Source organism: Falco punctatus (genome assembly GCF_963210335.1).
Source record: "Falco punctatus genome assembly, chromosome: 7".
In the NCBI taxonomy this organism is placed as follows: Eukaryota; Metazoa; Chordata; class Aves; order Falconiformes; family Falconidae; genus Falco; species Falco punctatus.
The window spans coordinates 39,336,317-39,353,465 of NC_137587.1; the positions used below are offsets into that span (position 1 = coordinate 39,336,317).

Consider the following 17,149-nt stretch of genomic DNA (forward strand, 5'->3'; position numbering starts at 1 on the left):
GTCCTGAACCTCAGCCTCTCCTGGTAAAGATGGTGTGGGTTTGCTTTTTTTTTTTTTCTTGGAACCTGTGGCAGACTTAGTATTTACTGATTTGCCGGGAACTGGAGACCAACAGTTAATCTTCCTCAAGAGCAGCCAGATAGATCAAATCGTTAGGGTGCTACATTGTTTATCCAGTGCCAGAGTGCTCAAGCTCTACTCCAAACCCCTCAACACCTGCAGATTGTTTTGCTGTCTTCTGAAGCTCTGTTTTGAACAGGTTTCCTTCCAATCACTGGTGGAAGAACTCCAGAAAGTGTAAGTTACTGCACAGATTTCATTTCTGATTGTTACTTCTGTCTGCTGTTATTCCAAGACTTTTAAGTGTTACGCTTCCCTGAAATGATTTGCTTTTAACTGGGTGAAGTATGTTTGTGTGGCAGGGAGCATTATCACTTTAGAAAACATATCATATGAGTAACTTTTGAAAATCCAGTTCCTTCTCTGCTAAGCAATTAACTTCATAAGCCTAACTGACTAGACAAGGATAGACTGTCAGATAATCGTTGGTGTTTGTTTTTTTTTTCAGTAGGCACTCTGAAAGGAGTGGGCTTGTTTATGCTCTGTGTGTGTATTTGAAGTTAATAAATACTTGGGCATGTTCAGTGAAGGCTGAAGTTAAGTGTATGTCATTCCAGGGACTATTGATACCTTAATCTGCATTTTTAGACAGTAATAGTATCTATTTAGCATGTGAACTACTGGTTATATAAAGCCAGATTGTTCTGCGTTATTCCCAGTCCTATTCCTCCTTTTTGTTTATTCTGCTTAGTCCCTCTGTGGATCCCAGAGGCTGGCGACATGATGGAATAGCAGAACCAAAGCTTGTGTATTTGCTTGAGTAGCGCATTTGTTCAGCCAACTAATGTTTGTCTAATCTCTTTAAGGATCCATGAGAAGGATGGAAAAATAAAATCAGTGGAGGAACTCCTACAAGCTGAAATCCTTAAAGTAGCAAGCAAGGAGAAGGCTGTTCAGGTATCTCTCTGCAATACCTACCTTCCTTTTTGTGTCTATGCCACTGACTACCATTTATTTGTTACCGCATGGCATTCTATAGTGATGATTTTGTAGCGTCCATTTTTGTGGTGTTTTTGTGTTTCCATTGTCCAATCCTGTCTGTTTTGTCATTGAAAAGGCTTTGACACAGGAAATAGAGGCTCTGAAAGAAGAAGTAGGAAATTCCCAGCTTGAGATGGAAAAACAGGTAAAATACCTTAGTACCAGAAGTGTGAAACAGCCTTGCCGTGGATGTGCTGCTCACTCATTTCTGTTCTAGTGTGTTTTGTTTCACTGGTGAATGTCATTGGGAAAGGGAACATCTTAATGGTAGAGCTATGCTATTCTTGGGTACAAAGCTGTAAATACGTAGTATAACTACTACTGTCCTTCAAAAACCACATTCCTCTGGAGGCCTGAGCTTTTTGAACTTTCAGTATGAAATTTGGCAAGAATTGCTGTAACTTAAAGCATTTAGCATTAGTTCTGGCTGGGCATGTTGCATATTGTCCCTGTAGTAAACATGCAACCCTGGGGCATCCTTTGAGGCCAGCAACTCAGAAATCTCAAGTGCTGAAGATGAGAGTTCTCCTTTTGTTGGCCTTTCTGTGTTGCTAGAAAAATACTACAGGCCCAAATAGTATCTGGTTCCCAGGTAAAGCTAAGACTGTTTTCTTTCCAGTGTTCAAAGAAAGCTTGTCTTGGCGGAGTAAGTTTTACTCTAGCTATCAGGAATGCAGAAGTGGAAGAGTACTGGCTTTTTTGGCATGCTTGCTGTCTAGCATCCACCACAAAGGGAACCTGTGTTTCCTTAGGGAGGCCATTCCGCAGGCAGCTTAATCCATTTGTGCTGTCAGGAAGTTTGCTTACTTGTTTGTGTGTGGGTCGTGGGTTTTTATGTCTGTACTTTCTTCACTCTTTCTCACTACATTCCAACGTCATGCACTTTTCTTCTTTCCTGAGTGTTCAAATTTTGTCCTTTTTAGGCAAAGCTTTATAGAATACGTTTCCATCTTGGGCTTTTCCTCCAAAGCAAATTCCTAGGAACTGGAGGCATTTGTGTGTGTTTTCCTTCCCTGGAACTGACACGGAGCCCAGAACAAAATGCAGTTTAGAGTTACTGTCTCCAGAAGGCTACCTATGAGGGGTGCTTGCTCCAGAGGTGGTGTATCATGCACCTTTTGTTCTCCTGCAAGCAGAATAGAGATTTTTGGGAATGTCTGAAACTCCCGTCATTTTGTTGTAGAGGACTAAACTAAGCAGGTGGTTTGGACAACCAGTATCAACACAGATAGTCACTGTCAGGCTTTTATACAGAATTGAAAGGAAGTGTTCCCATTAAATGGTATTTCTTTGATCCATGTTCAGCTTTAGAATGGGAATTTAAGGGAGTGCTGACATTGCAGAGAGCATCTAAGAAGCACCTGCTTGTGCAAAGGTCTAAATGACCAGGGGTGGTCTCTGATGTGAGCTGTAGTTGCTACTGAGGTGGTTGTCTTCATCAGTGTTTGCTTCTTTGTCTCTCATGGTGGGAGTGTGCTCCATTGGGCCTGCTTGTGTTCCTGTTTGCACGGTTTTCTTTTCTGCTCTGGAAGTCACATTTTAAATGTGGAAAAAGTAAATAGTGAAGACACTTGATTTCTCATAATTTATTTTCCCCTAAAAAAAAAAAAAAGTTTGTGCTTACACAACTGTAACAGTGCCTATTCTAATAATTTCTAATGGATTTTCCCCCTGTTTCTCCCTAGAGCTGTTTATAGCATTTATCTGTCTCTTCCATGTGCATTGAACTGAAGTAGTTATTTTCTTTAGGTGTCGATTACATCACAAGTCAAAGAACTTCAGACTCTGTAAGTACAGTTGTTAACATGTTGGATCTGCCCTGTGCTGCACCCCTTGCTTCCCTGCTCCACTCTAAAATGTTCTTGCCTGGTGTCTGCACTTTGCGTGAAATATTCCAGGCTATTAACACTTGTCTTACTAGACATGTATCCTTATTAGAAATACCTAGGCCTGAGATGGCAAACAAGATGAAGTGCTGCATGGCTTCATGAGCCCCAGTTAAACTACAAGGGGTAAAATTCAAGTTGGGGTGGAAGGGTGTAGGGCAAGGCACTATGGCAAACTTACTTAGATAATACCTGTGCTGTAGCTGGGTGGATAAATGAGAATTGAGCCACCATGGTCATCAGTCCCTTGTGTCCCCAGCTGGGGAGGGGGAAGTAAGTATTTTTAGGTAAGGAGTGTAAAATCCCTGCAATATATGTCAGTGCAGCATTTGTCTGCTGTCACTTAATGAGCATTACCATTGATTAAGGTCATCTTCTGCCAACCCAGACTGAAGTATAAGTGTTCACACATTGATCTTTAGCAGATGAATGGAGTTTGTGCCTTTGATCACATATGCTGCTTTTATATGCTGCAAAGCATAGGATGTCCCTTTGTTTATTTTTCAGATGGATAAAAGAGCAAGGGTTTATGCTTTGTGTCTGTGTGTGTTTAATGGTACAGGTTGAAGGGGAAGGAAAAACAGGTGAAAACCATGGAGGCCTTATTGGAAGAGAAGGAGAAAGAGATTGGTAACAGAGGAGAACGGCTGCAGGTAAGCTTCCTAGGTATTCTAAAGGGAAATAAGTTCTGTTGCAGTATTTCTGGCTGTGGAAACGTTATATTTACACTTTTAAACTTCTTTTTTTGTCCTAAGGGTCAGAAGGATACAATTGCACAATTAACCAGTAAAGTTCAGGAATTAGAACAACAGAACCTGCAACAGCTCCAACAGGTATGTCCTGCCGAGTGGATGTGGTTTGGGAGTGCTGCATAGTTGAACTGGAAGATGTTTTTGTCCCCTCTCTCTCACAAAGGACTTGCATTGGCCTGAACCTACAGAGCTATTTTCAATCCCACTTGACTAAACCGGTAGTGTACAGTCCAAGGAGCCCACTAGTTCAACTGTGTTCATCCGAAACAGGTTTCACATGGATAGCAAGTTCTGAGAGCTTTTCTTTAACCTGGATGATACTGTGAATAATGAGTAGCTCTGGTGGTCTGAAAACTGTGAAACTCACAGACAAAAATCATAGCTGTGTCGTAAGTACCTCCTTGCCAGACTGAAGCAGCGTCTCTGTAGGGCTGTGGTTATGGAGGAGCCTTTGCCATAGCTGAATGTAGCAGCTCCTGTTGAGGTGGTCAGGCTTGTCTGTGATTCCCTCCTGCCTTTACCTGCAGCAGAAATTGCAACTGCCTGGAATATTTTGGCTTTTGATTTCTTGCACTGGACTTGAGAACAGCCAACTGGACATCCTTGAAGCCAGGTGTAACTTAATGGAAGAATTTTTCCAATAAAGTCGTATTCTAGTTCAGTTCGGATATTTGTTGATGGCAGAAGGGAGAAACTGAGTTGCAGTCTTATTTTGGGTGGATGTCGAGACAGGCATTTATTCTCAGGGAAGGGCAGAATGGAGAGAAATCGGCTGGTGTGAATTAGGATGGTGTAAACTGTGCTTCTGAAATCCATGATGTGTTTGGATATTGTCGGAGCAATGTCTGATGCAAAATTCCTGGTATTTCTTTGGCGAGTATCTTGCGAACTGTGTGGTGCCTCTGCTCATGCAAGGAGTTGCTGTCGATTTGAAAGCTTTACTGTGCCATCAGAATGAGGTTGGAAATCAACTTTGTTTTTCAGGTGCCTGCTGCATCCCAAGTCCAGGACCTAGAGAGCCTGTGAGTATGCTTAGTAGCAGTTTCTCAAGCGCCTGCTGATAATATGTATTCAGTGCTGGTGTTTATCTTAAACTAGAATGTATGAATTGGCTTTAAGAATTTTATGGGCTTCGCTAAAATAAGCTGTTAGTGCTGATGGACGTAGAGCAGCCAGCTCTACTGTGTCTGCTGCTGTGTATAATAGCAAGTGTCTGGTGTCCCTGCCTGGCGTGCCTAAGTAGTAGTGCTCATACACGTTGCAAAAGTGAATGATCGCCCAGGGCTCTTTACTAACTAGTGAAATTGCTGCTGCTTCTTGTGTCTAGTGATAATTCCTCCTTCTGTTTAGCGTGTTTAAAAGAGTGGGGATTTAAGTGCCTGTGGCTCTCGGTAAAAGCAATGAACAGATAGTTTGCCATTTTCAGTCTGAGATGCAATAGCCAATTCTCCAGCTCCCATGTCATGGAGAAATGCTGCCAGACTTTCCTCTGTTTTGACTCTGCTTTGTCTGGCTGCTGTAAGTCAGAGGAAGGTTGTACGAGGCTGTGCCAAAAAGGGCTCCAGCTTTAATGCAGCTCTCATAATGTGCTGCCCTCCCAGCAGAGCTCTGGTATAGCCTGTATGTGGTACCTAAGGCAGCCTCACCTTTATGAGACTGTCCCTGGCACCTTCAGAGCCAGCTGACTTGCAGGATGTGCTCAGATGATCAATTGCTTCTCTCCCACTCTGGCTCTGAGTGTTACTGAGATCAGCTATGGCTACATGTGTTTGCTGATTGACACGTGAAATGACTAGCTCGCTTCAGGCCAGTTCTTAGCAGGTAAGTGTGTGCAATAAATGCTGTTGCAGCTGGCATGTCTTTTTGTTAGTTCTCTTGATTTGGAGCTGTAGTGCAATGGTTTCTTCTCCATGTGTGTGTGGTCTCCTTTTCTGATTATTATATATAGTGTACAGAATTTACTTACCTTCTCCTGCTGAAAACCATCCTAGCTAGAGCATCTGTCCCTTTTTAGCATAAATTCTTACTTTAACCATTTTTTTAACTTTATAAACCATCTCTGCAGATTGAAAGCAGAAGAGGAGCAAATGAAGAAGCTGAAAGCTGTAGTGGAAGAAAAGGAGCGAGAAATTGCAAGCCAAGTAAAACAGTTGCAGGTAAAGCTTTGATAGAAGTGCCTTGTGTTGTAAGGAGTGTATGTACTGTGAATTTATATCTATATGTATACGTGTATATATTGCTTATTTTCTTTCAACAGGATGTGCAAAAGGAAAATGAATCTTTTAAAGTTCAAATTCAAGAATTAAAACAGGAGAACTGCAAACAGGTACAACTTCCCACTTCAGGTGTCACTGAGTGAAGTCAAAAGGGGGTGGTGGTAACTTATATGGGTGGCATGGGAAACCAGTAGCTGTACTGACCATGCAAATCTAGGGACAACTTCAGGGTTGGATTGACTAAGCCAGCTTTTCTGACTTGCATATCTGTTCCTGCTTCCCTTTATTGTGTAGATTTGCAGCTGTATGCTGTTTCTTAGACCTGCTGCATTCTCATCTGGCTTTCCACCAGTCTTTATGTGCTGTAGTGCAGCCAGGTTTCTGGCCAAAGGAGGCTGGATGCAACTCCCTTGAAGGCCAAGAGTGCAGCTGCTTAGTGTTGCAGCAGTGCCTGGTTAACAAGGCACATCATGCCCTCTGCACCAGTCTTTGTGGCTGATCTGCTTCTGATGTGTTTCTGATCTGTTTGCAGGCATCTCTGGCTGTCCAGAGTGAGGAGCTTCTGCAAGTGTGAGTACTGCCCAAAACCTGGATGCGATAGATAAGCGCTTCATTTCACTTGTTGCTCAGAAAATTTAAAAGATTAAATAAATGCTAAAAGTACAATATTGGTGTGTGAGAAGTGGCCAGTAAAAAAAAAAAATATCTTTACAATCTAATAAAACTTGGACATAGAGATTCTGCTCACACTTATAATCCTCAGCTGCAAACTTCTGCAGACAGTGCTTTCAGTATGTTGTACCCCCAATGTAAGCAAGCCATGACTGATTTAATTTTAAATGCATGCTAGCTCACCTGTATGTCTGAAGAGTTAAATGTTGGTGTTTCAAGCAAAAGTGACAGGCTTTTTCTTGGAACCTCAGTTTAGTAGAGGGTTGTTCATGTTATGAAATTGTTTGGTGGAAATCTCTTCCCAGGGAAAATCCTAGGGGTAGAATTGTGTTATGACTTAGTTCTTAAGTGTGCTTCAGCTCTTTGTGGAAGATAATGCCATACTGGCTTATACTATTCTGCACAAATTGCTGCTGTCATGCGTTTTTGGCTGGCTGAATTATTTTTCTTTTAAGTTAAATGACTTAAATTGTGGACTAGGTGCTTGAAAAAGAATGCTCTTATCCAGCAGGCAGCGCCTGTTTTGTGGTGGTGTACTAGCGTGGGCTGACTGACTTACCCTCATCTAATGCATTGCCTTTCTGTGGCCTTGATAAATGTGTGCAGATGCCTGTTGTAGGCAAACAAGAGCTTTACAATGGGCTTTTCTCTGGCAGCCTGCAGTTCACAGAGCAGTAGGAAACAAACACTACTGCCAAGTCAATGAGAGCAGCTTTTCCAAGTGTGTTGCTGGAAGGGAAGGCAAGTTGTGTATGTGAAAAAGGTGTCAGTGCCTCACTTGAAATTTCTCAAATTTCTCATGACTTGTTTATGATTTTTTTTACTAATTCAGGGTTGCAGGAAAAGAGAAGGAAATCACCAGTCTCCAAAATGAGCTTGCCTCTCAGAGAAATGCTTTTGAGCAACAGAGGAAAAAGAACAACGTAAGGAGATTCTCCCCTCTGCCTGTGCCTGCCCCGCCCCCCCCCCCCCCCCCCCAAAAAAAAACCCAACCCAAAACCCAATTAAAAAAAACACAAGAAAACTAAAACCAAAACAACGAAACCCAAAGAACAACCAAACGTGTGTGCACAGCGCTCCTTTATGCATAGGACGTTCTGCTGAGAACATGTTTCTGATGGTTGTCTGCTGTATTGTGTCCCCTGGACACTCCTCCCCTCTTTTCTTGACAGTGGCTAAGCATACCTTACTTTACTGCTGAAAGTTTTGTCAGCTCTTTGACATGTTGTGGATTTGATGCGAGTGAGGGGACTTGCTAGGGGACACATCCTGCAGCCAGTTTTCTGACTTGGACTCAAGCCTTGTTAACCCAGTTCAGCAACATGTCCTTTGCCAAGGGAAGAAGAGGGAGTTTGGGGAGGGAAGGTGGGAGCAGGTAAGGTGCTGTGCTCTGACCGAGTTGCGGTCCTTGTGCTTGGACATGGGAGGAGGCATTACCTTCAGGGCTCTTGGATCTGGCTTTGGCCATCCCTAAGAGTGACTAATTCTGGTCTTCTGAAGGAGGTGAAGGACAAAAGCCTTCCTTTACAGCAGCTGCTGATGGTGCAGTATGGGTTGTCTGTGGCTGGAAGTAAAGACTGTATCTTCCATCACAGAGCTGTGAAGTTACCTCCTTGCAATACATTACCTGTGCAGGGCAAGAGAGTGACATATTTTAAGTTATGGGGAAGAAAGCTGTTAAAATACAGGGGTTTTAGCTCTGCTGTCTCTCCTTGATAACCTGTAGAGTTGGTATACTGTGCAATGAGCTTTATTGCTTAAAAGTGGGACGATATAAGGAAGATGCACAAGGAGAATATGGAGAATGTGAGCTTTTGAGCAAGTAGTGTTGCTTAAGACCCGAGATAAAGTAGAGGGGAAAGTGGCTGGATAACCTCAGAAGACAGATGAGCTGGACAGGTAGAACATATGCATGCCTGTTTCCTGGGGGATTGCAAGGTCTAAGTACCCTTCATGGTGTAAGCAGAAATCTGACAACTGCTAATGGCAGACCATGCCTGTAAGTCCCAGCTTTCCACATTGCAATTTTATCCAGTCTTGTTTGTATGTCCTGTGAAACAGCCCTTACAGGAAAGCAGGCAAATGGAAGTGGTAAAGTAAAACCAGTGTAGGTACATGCTAGTATTCAGATGCCACTTTGCGTGGTGAATTTAAAAAATACAGCCTTTTGAAAATAGTCCTTTGCTAAAGCTGATTGCTCTGAGGGTTGGGAAAAAAAAATTGAAATCCCAAGCACCATAATCTCCTCCCCACAAGACGTACCATCCTTCCTAGATAAGAGAGGTGAGGCTCTTTTTATAAGAGCTCTCGGCCTCCTAACTGAGCTTGCATGTTGACATCTTGTGGAGTACACGTTTGATGACCTCGCCAAGAAAGATGCAGGAGCGCAGCGCGGCACAGTGGTGTTTCCATGCGGATCTGGGTGTGCTCGCCGCTGGTGAAATCCCAAAACCTCCCAGGAGGGCTGGTGAGCAGCAAACCAGTTTTATTTGGGTACAGTGGAGAGAGCTGTACGGATAAATGCTGCGAACCAAGGCTGTGAGCTTTGTGTTTCTAAAATCGGCCCTGGCACGGTAGGTTTGGGCCGAGGCCCAAGGCTACGCAGCTAAATCTGGCTGCAAGATCAGGGGCATAAATGTGTACACCTCTATGTATACTTGGGTCCATGCTGGGTTCTGCAATGCAACATGCCTAACACTCTGTTGTGTAATCTGTGGTTTGGTGTCTGTGTTCCTCACTACTTTTGAAAACTTCCCTCTTTCTTCTTACAAGTGCAGTCAAAGTGTGGGGTCGCTGTAGCAATAACGCTCTGCAGTAACACTTGGATCGGTTTTGGACATGGGGGCAGGTTGGGCAGAAATTGACATTTCCCCCCCCTTTTCATTCAAACTCTTTGAACATAACACTTATTTTTGCTAGTGTATGTCATCTTGCCAAGCAAAATCATCTTGCAGTAACCAGCATTTAAATGCAAATGGTGGAATGTAATGCAGAATATATCTCTGAAGTAAAAGCGGAAACAGTTTGAATATTGGCTGAACTGAAATAATTTTTTCTAAAAATGATTAGGACCTTCGGGAGAAAAACTGGAAAGCAATGGAAGCATTGGCATCAACTGAAAAATTGCTGCAGGACAAAGTGAACAAGACTGCCAAGGTTGTAATGTTAACTGCTAGAAATGATGCATTAAGCTAGAAGCAGATCTGCAGCTGGTTTTCTTTAAATGAAATGGAGGCATTAACTTTTACTGCAATTTAAATATAGTCTGTTCTGAGTGATCATTCATATACTTTCACCTCTGCTTCTTGTTGTCTTTAGGTTTCTTTTATTATTTTTTTTATCCTTAGTTTGTGGGCATGCTGATTTTTGATTTCTGCTTGCATAATTGTTAGAGCTGTTGTGAATTGTTGTGGGGAGCTCTGGAATAAAAACTGCTGGTGAGCAACCTGCTTTCTTCTACTGGGCTTTCACAGTGCTTGAACAAATTTATTGGACCTCTGAAGAAAAGGACTAAATTGGTATTGAAAAAACTGGGAACTTTTCAGGAAAACTGTGTCACCACAACTGTGAATTTCCTCCTTGAAAGCATATGAAGCTCGACAGGTACCGTCAGAGCCAATGTTCAAAATGATACGGGGTGTGAAGTGCTCTGAAAGGTGCTTGCGTTTATGAGCCTGATTTGGTGTTAATTGCCATTGTGCAGAATTCAAAAAAGCATCAAAATAACTTTAAAAACACAAGTCAAGTAGCTAGAAGCAGAGGAGCTCTGATTTGGGATTGTGCATCTGTGTTGGAGATGTGTCCACTCTTTGCTTGGCCCCGTGTTCAAAGAAGTTGTGTACCTGCTTTTGCTGTGTGCTAACGCTTGCCTGCTTTCTCTTGCAGTTGGAAGACCTCATCAAACAGCCATTTGCCACTTTTCAGTCGTTCCTATATTGCTGAAAACTAACACACTTAGCACACCTTCACAACCTGATGTCTCCTGTCCGTTTCTGTCTCTGAATCTCAACCTACTAATGCCACCGATCTCTTGCAGCAGAGGAACTCAGAGCAGCAAGGCGCAGTAGCACTGATGTCAAAGGAAAAAACCAAACCTGAATATTAGTGAAGGATTTTTGCTGAAAGCTGCCTTCTGTGCAGGGTTTCAGGCTTTCTGCATTTAAACTTATATGGGAGCCTGAGCGTCATATGGCTAAATTAAACCAATCTGCCACAAGCACAGCAAGCAAACGTCTTGTGGCTGGTCTGCTTTTAATGTTAAGTAAAAGGAACAATAAATCTGTGGTGCCTTGGCTCTGTGTATTCACATTTGCAGAGCTATGACAAAGAAAACCTGGAGATTGTCACACAGCTCTAATAATTATTTCCCATTGCATCCAAGCTTCGGGAAGGAGGATGTAAGGGTCTCCCTCTCGAGTACCTAAAAATAATACTTCGAAGCTACAGTCTTGCTTTCTTGGCCTGGTTCAAATGTGCATTAACACAAAGTTTCCTTTTGACTTTAATTGTATTTTTGTTGTGGTGATATTAATTTGTGGTAATTTTTCCCCCCACCTAAAAGTGTTTAAAATAAGTATGGATTTCAAAAAAATTGTTGATCAAACTTCTTGTTTTTGAGATAGCTTAGCCTGAGTGGCAGGGTTGGTGTGATCCGTGGATGCAGTACTCGGCACAGTGTAGTTTGTTGGGAACCAGTGAATGATGGTGTAATTTCTGTACAGACAGGCTAGATTGGAGGAGAACTTAAGAAAATAAAAGGTTAAGCATGAACAAATGCGAAGGCCAAATTCTGAAGCAATTAATTGTGAATTTTTGAAGCATTCACTGGCAATTTTGGAGACTATAATGCCTTTCTCACTTAAAAAAAATACTTTCTGGGTTAAGTATTTTACTTCAGGCACAAAAGAGGCTATTGCAAGGTTCTTGAAGTGTGTTGCCCAGTTTCATGTGAGCCTTTCTCTTGGTTTAGGAGAAGCAGCAGCATTTGGAAGCTGCTGAGGCAGAGACACGTGAACTACTCCAGAAGCTGTTCCCCAAAGTCTCTCTTCCTTCTAATGTGGTAAGAGAAGTGACCCTTCCTACCCCACTACTGGGGGCTGGGGAGCTCTGGTCCTGCTGCGCTGGGCAGTCTGGAGCGTTTCCCTGCAGTCCCCTCTGCCCCAGGGCTTTTGCGGTGGGATGTGAGTAGCGTCTTCTGGTAATAAATACCTGGACTTGCCAGCGGCAGAGGCAAAACTGCAGTCTGTTATTTCAAGAAAAGTGTTAAAACAAAAAGTTATCGTTATCTTGTCTTCCCCCCCCCCCCCCCCCCGCCCCAACATCTGATTAATCTGCCTGTGTTATCTTGTGTCTAACCAAGATAGTAAATTTTCAGGGCTGGATAAGGTCTGTCCTGTGTTTGCTCAGTGTCTGTCATGATGTGGATCCATATCTCCCGCATCAGCTGCGCAGATAATGGCTGGCCCCCCTTTCCAGAGGGCTGTGCTGCCTCAGTGCCAGTTCATATAGTTCAAGAGGGTTTGTTTTGTTCCCAGAGTTGCTTTGAAAAGCACCGATTTCCAACTTCTGTATTCTTGGTGGTTTTCAGTTGTTTGCAAGGGAAGTGCACTGGGTTCGTGTGGTTTGGGTTTTGCGAGTGATGTGAAGTGAGGCTGGAAATAAGGGGTCTGCATTTCATCTGTAAGGTCTAGAGGTTTTCATTACTCATATTTAAAATTATTCTCAAATGTGCTAAAGTTAATCTGATGAACCAGAAATAGTCTTTAGGAAGGCTGTTTCTGTAAGGTTATAAAACAGTCTTCCTAGTGAGCTCCCCCGAATTACGAAGCAAGTGTCTGCTTTAACTGCTTAGGGATTTTGGAAAAGATTCCCTTAAGCCTTCAGATACTTCTTGTAGAGCCCTGACACTTGCAGGGAGACCTCTGTCACCCAGTTGTATTTCAGCACTTCCAAGCCCCTGTGAACCATGTGTGTCTCAGCCTCGTGCTCCTGGATTGCTGCCTGCCGACTGTCAGCTCGGCTCAGCTGCATAGGCAGTACTAGCTGAACCGCTGCTGTCAGGCTGTGTTAGCTCCAGGGAATTAAGGAATGGAAACGCTGCTCTGTTAAACCTGTACTTGGGAGGCAAATGTCCTGAAGGTAGTTTGACTGAGGTTTTTCCTCAGCTTTAACTGGATGCGTTTCCCAACAGAGCCACAGTGAATGGATGCGTGGGTTTGAAAAGATGGCTGAAGAATACTTGAGAGAGGCTTCAGGATCTGAAGATGTGAAGGTAGGCACAAACGGTGGACAGCTTCCTTGTGTGTGGCGTAGTGTATTTTTCAAGTATAAATCTTGCAAATTGTGAAGTTAGAATTGGCAAACAGGTGACAAGAAAATAGTTTTATAAATATTTGCATCTTGTAAATCAGGAATGTATTTGCATCTTCAAAAAGCACCTGGTGGAGTTGTGAAAACATTCATGAAATTCGAAATACCTGTTCCCTCTTCCAAGTAGCTGTTTTTTTCAGGCAACTCAGAATTACGGCTGTAGCTCAAATGAAGTTTGTGGTTGAGAGTTGTAGGTGACCGTTGCACTTGCTGTTGTCTTTGCGTGGGTTGGAAAGACAGACCTGCCAGTGAATGATACCAGCTTGCTTGCTGAAATAAGTTAAATAATAAACTCAGATCCATCAGCTGAGATGTGACTCTTCTGGTCCCTTTACTCTTTTGCCAGACAATGGAGCAGAAGTTGAAGGAGGCCGAGGAAATGCACATACTGCTGCAACTGGAGTGTGAGAAATACAAATCTGTTCTGACAGAGACGGTAAGCAGGATGCCTGGTCACCTGTGCCTGTGATGTTGCAGGCTGCCTTTCTTTTGCTGCAAGCTTTCAAACCCTGCTCTCTTCTTAGGAGACAATTTTTCAAAGGCTACAGAGGAGCGTGGAAGAGGAAGAAAGTAAATGGAAGATAAAAGTTGAAGAATCACAGAAGGAACTTAAACAGGTATTTCTGACGAGCTGCTTTTTGTGGCAGCCAGGCAGTTTCTGCTTGAAGTTGCAGAGGGTGTTTGAGTGCTGTGAAGGCAGGTGTAGAACAGCCCTGGCTGCCTGGTTTGATGTGTGTGTGCCCAACGGATGAAAAAGGTGAAGTCTGCAACCACTATAATAGGAATGATCCCTCCTTATAACAATCGTATTTTTGGTGCTCTGATCCTTAGTTTCATGCCAAGAGTGACTTTTATTTTTGAGGAGCACATTTCCATTTAAAAAAACCCTAAAAAGTCGAGCAATTGTTGCTGCTTTAGATTTGTGTGGCTATGCCTGTTGCCATCTTCAGCGAAGCAAGAATAAGTGAACAGCCCAGGTATAAGATCTTTGTGACACAGATTTGTCATGATGGTCAGTCTTTTACAGGTGATGCAGGAGGTGGCCAAATAGCACGTAGTAATACTAATGCTGACAGGATGGGAAGCTGAAGATTCAGGAAGGTGTATGTGTCCCATTAATATGCCCAGGAATGTATGTTTTTCTGATCCTGGCAACTCAAACTATATTGCTGTTGAGCACCTGATTTTTTTCCAGTGTGCATTTGTGAACAGACACAATCTCTTTGTGCTAAAATTTAAGTATCAATAACAATTTTTGGAAGCTGTTGAAATACTGCTTAATCCATTATGGTCAATTAATTAGACTTGAAATTGCCTGCAAAGCTTTCCTTTTTAGGAAGGCTCTGTTGCTAGCAAAAATGCTAAGAAAAAAAGAAAAAAGTCTTTTATATTTCTTTCCTGATCTACAGTTCAAGTAGGTCAAACTGCTTTTCATTTCTAAAGTACTTCTACTTAGTAAATTTGAGTGCCGTGTGTGAGTACGGAGCAAAAGGATAGATGACTTGTAAACATCTTCTTGAGGGACAAAAGGCGGTTGGATCTTGAACTATAGATGTGCTACCATCTGCCACGCTTAATAAAGCTTCTAATAAGGCTTTATTAATGTGGGTTTACTACATACAGTACGTGGATGGAGATGGTCGTCCCTGTCTAGGACAGGTATTTCCCTTATCGTGGCTGATGGGCAACTGGCTTAGTCCTTATATTTCAAATCTTTCAGGCATCTAGGCTCTGAATATGTCAAAGAATGATTTGTGTTGGGAGAAGGTAGGAAAGGTGTCCTTAATGGAGACTCAGTATATTGAGTTATTTGAGTCAGCATCCTATTTTGTTCAATCAGTCTGATTTCATCCCTAATATTTTTATATTGTAGATGCAGGCTTGTGTGTATATAGAGTTTGTCTTCAGCCAACCCAACTAAATATGTTTATCTTTCTTGAAAACTGCAGATGCGTTCTTCAGTCATTGCTTTGGAGCATGAAGTAGAGAGATTAAAGGAAGAAAGCAAAGAAGTTGAAACTGTACGTGCAGGTGGCTTTTTTTTGTCTTTGAAGCTGTCTGTTACTTAAACATGATTTAGGCTTATGCTGGAAGTCTGAACTTACTGGGACTTCTCTCCTGGAAGTAGTACAGCCTGTGCTGCAGTCTAAACTGAATCTTTTGGCCAATGTTTTTAAGAAGCAAAGAAGCTGGGTGCTGGCAATTGTCCTGTTTTGTACATCTGTATTCACCCACTGGGACTCTTGCCTTGTGAGACTGAGCAGTTTACTGCCTGGTGATGATCTGGGGCTTGGTTCTTTATCTTTTCATCTTTTTGAAGTATAACAGTTTAAATCTGTGCTTTTGCCTTCACTGGGTTTCAAACGCTTTCTAAATGTCATGGAATATTTGATAGACATTTATAGCTAATTATAAATCAAGAAAATAATACTGCAAGAAAACATTGAAAACATCTGTTTTAACTCTGTTTTTCTGTTTCTAGCTTAAAAAAGAGAGAGAACATTTGGAAAGTGAACTAGAAAAGGCAGAAATAGAGCGATCTACTTATGTTTCAGAAGTCAGAGAGGTAAACATAATTGACCAAACTGTTATTTTTCTTTTGATTACCAGTTGGCTGACAAACTAATCTAATGCTTAGCCCCTGTGGCTGAGGAGTTTGTATGCTTGTGACCTTAGGGTAGAGCAACACTCACTGAGCAGAAGAAAAGTGGGCATCCTAAGGAGACAAATCCTAAAACTCTAAACTTCATTTCAGCTCAAAGATCTGTTGACTGAATTGCAGAAAAAACTTGATGATTCATATTCTGAAGCAGTAAGACAGAATGAAGAGTTAAATTTGGTAAGAAGCTTGTTCTCCGCTGGGCACAAAATAGGCTCCCAGCACACTTATGAAGCGGAGACTTATTTCAAATCCTGTCTGTTCTGCTAACCTCTTCAGCTTGATATTTTTGTCCATTGCAATCATTTATGTAGTCTGACTTTTACAATTTGTCTCTTTCTCTGCTCCTAACAATAGCCTGTCTGGTTCTTAAGACTTTTTCCAAAGTCTGTAAGACTTTCATTCCTGAAACTTCTTGAGAATCAACGTTTTACAGTGGTAGACATGGGCAACAGCAAATATAATGTCCTTAGAGCAACAGAAGCTGTGCTCCCATCAGTTTAATGTGAGGATTATTCTCTGGTGGTTTTTTTTTTCCAAAGCTTTTGAGGATGCAACTGTGGTATCTGTGTTCTGGCTGTGCAGAGCCTTTTCCGTCCTCCTCTGTATGTACAGAAATTGGCCCAAAATGATGTTGGATTAACTCATAGTATCCAGCCATTCAGCGGCTGGCATCCTGACGTGGCTGAATAGCTGCGCTGGCTTGGGGCATGCACTATGTTACAGTGTGTTTGGCTAGGAATGCTCTCCAGCCAATAATGCTCCTATACCAAGTTTTCTCAAGGAGTTGGATTAACTGAGGCCAGACCTGTATACCCGGAGATGCATGGCTTCCTGGATTAAGCCCTTTCATTTCTCACTTGTTTCAGTGATGTGTTTTTTAAGGCTGCAGGAGCACTCGGATCCTTCCTCTGCATGTGCTTGAACAGTGCTTTCTTGCTTTTGAGCCAGGATCAGGGAAGGTTGTCTCTGTCACTATGTCTTTGTTGGGTTTTGGAGTAGTTGATGGGACAACCTGTCACTGCAGGCTGAGCTGCTGATCTCACCAGGGTACTGCCGCTAACGTAACTGGCTTAAAATAGTTGATTTTAAAAAATAAAACGGAACCCACCACCACAATAACAATCCGCTTAAGTTAATGGTATGCTTGGCAAGTCTAGTACAGCATTGATTAGCATCCTGCCTCAGCAACCAAAGCCTCTCCTTTTGAAAGCAAGGGAAATGGGAATTGAATGCATATCTTAGAGTTAATCAGTAAACGCCAACCTCTTGAATATAAGAGGCAACAATCCATTATGTCTGTAACAACAGCAGCTTGAAAGGCTGAGCTCCCTGCTAGGGCAGCTTGACTCTGCAATCTGGTGATGCTGTGCTGGTAGGAGCATGAGGAGGTGGTAAACAACTACCTTCACGAAAATGGCTCAGGAATGCTGTCCAGTGTATATGAGGGTGGATTTTTTTGCTGTAGGCAGGAGGTTGAGGAGTGGAAGTGAT

At 42.5% G+C, this 17,149-nt stretch overlaps 1 protein-coding gene across 11 annotated transcripts in view; it reads left to right on the forward strand.

Moving 5' to 3' along the window:
• The window catches only part of KTN1 (kinectin 1), a 77,605-nt gene that overhangs the window by 52,008 nt on the left and 8,448 nt on the right, over positions 1-17,149 (forward strand). For 6 of the 11 annotated variants that reach the window (XM_080394466.1, XM_080394460.1, XM_080394458.1 and 3 more), the window contains 19 exons: positions 260-297; positions 927-1,017; positions 1,178-1,246; positions 2,851-2,888; positions 3,550-3,640; positions 3,743-3,820; positions 4,724-4,761; positions 5,805-5,895; positions 5,997-6,065; positions 6,488-6,525; positions 7,460-7,550; positions 9,697-9,783; positions 11,597-11,686; positions 12,818-12,898; positions 13,343-13,432; positions 13,521-13,613; positions 14,946-15,017; positions 15,479-15,562; positions 15,752-15,835. In XM_080394466.1, the coding sequence (XP_080250592.1) occupies positions 260-297; positions 927-1,017; positions 1,178-1,246; positions 2,851-2,888; positions 3,550-3,640; positions 3,743-3,820; positions 4,724-4,761; positions 5,805-5,895; positions 5,997-6,065; positions 6,488-6,525; positions 7,460-7,550; positions 9,697-9,783; positions 11,597-11,686; positions 12,818-12,898; positions 13,343-13,432; positions 13,521-13,613; positions 14,946-15,017; positions 15,479-15,562; positions 15,752-15,835 (1,413 nt within the window). Of the gene's footprint in view, positions 1-259; positions 298-926; positions 1,018-1,177; positions 1,247-2,850; positions 2,889-3,549; positions 3,641-3,742; positions 3,821-4,723; positions 4,762-5,804; positions 5,896-5,996; positions 6,066-6,487; positions 6,526-7,459; positions 7,551-9,696; positions 9,784-11,596; positions 11,687-12,817; positions 12,899-13,342; positions 13,433-13,520; positions 13,614-14,945; positions 15,018-15,478; positions 15,563-15,672; positions 15,836-17,149 lie in introns of all 11 variants that reach the window. The other 5 variants (XM_080394464.1, XM_080394459.1, XR_013929289.1 and 2 more) reach the window with 4 other exon arrangements.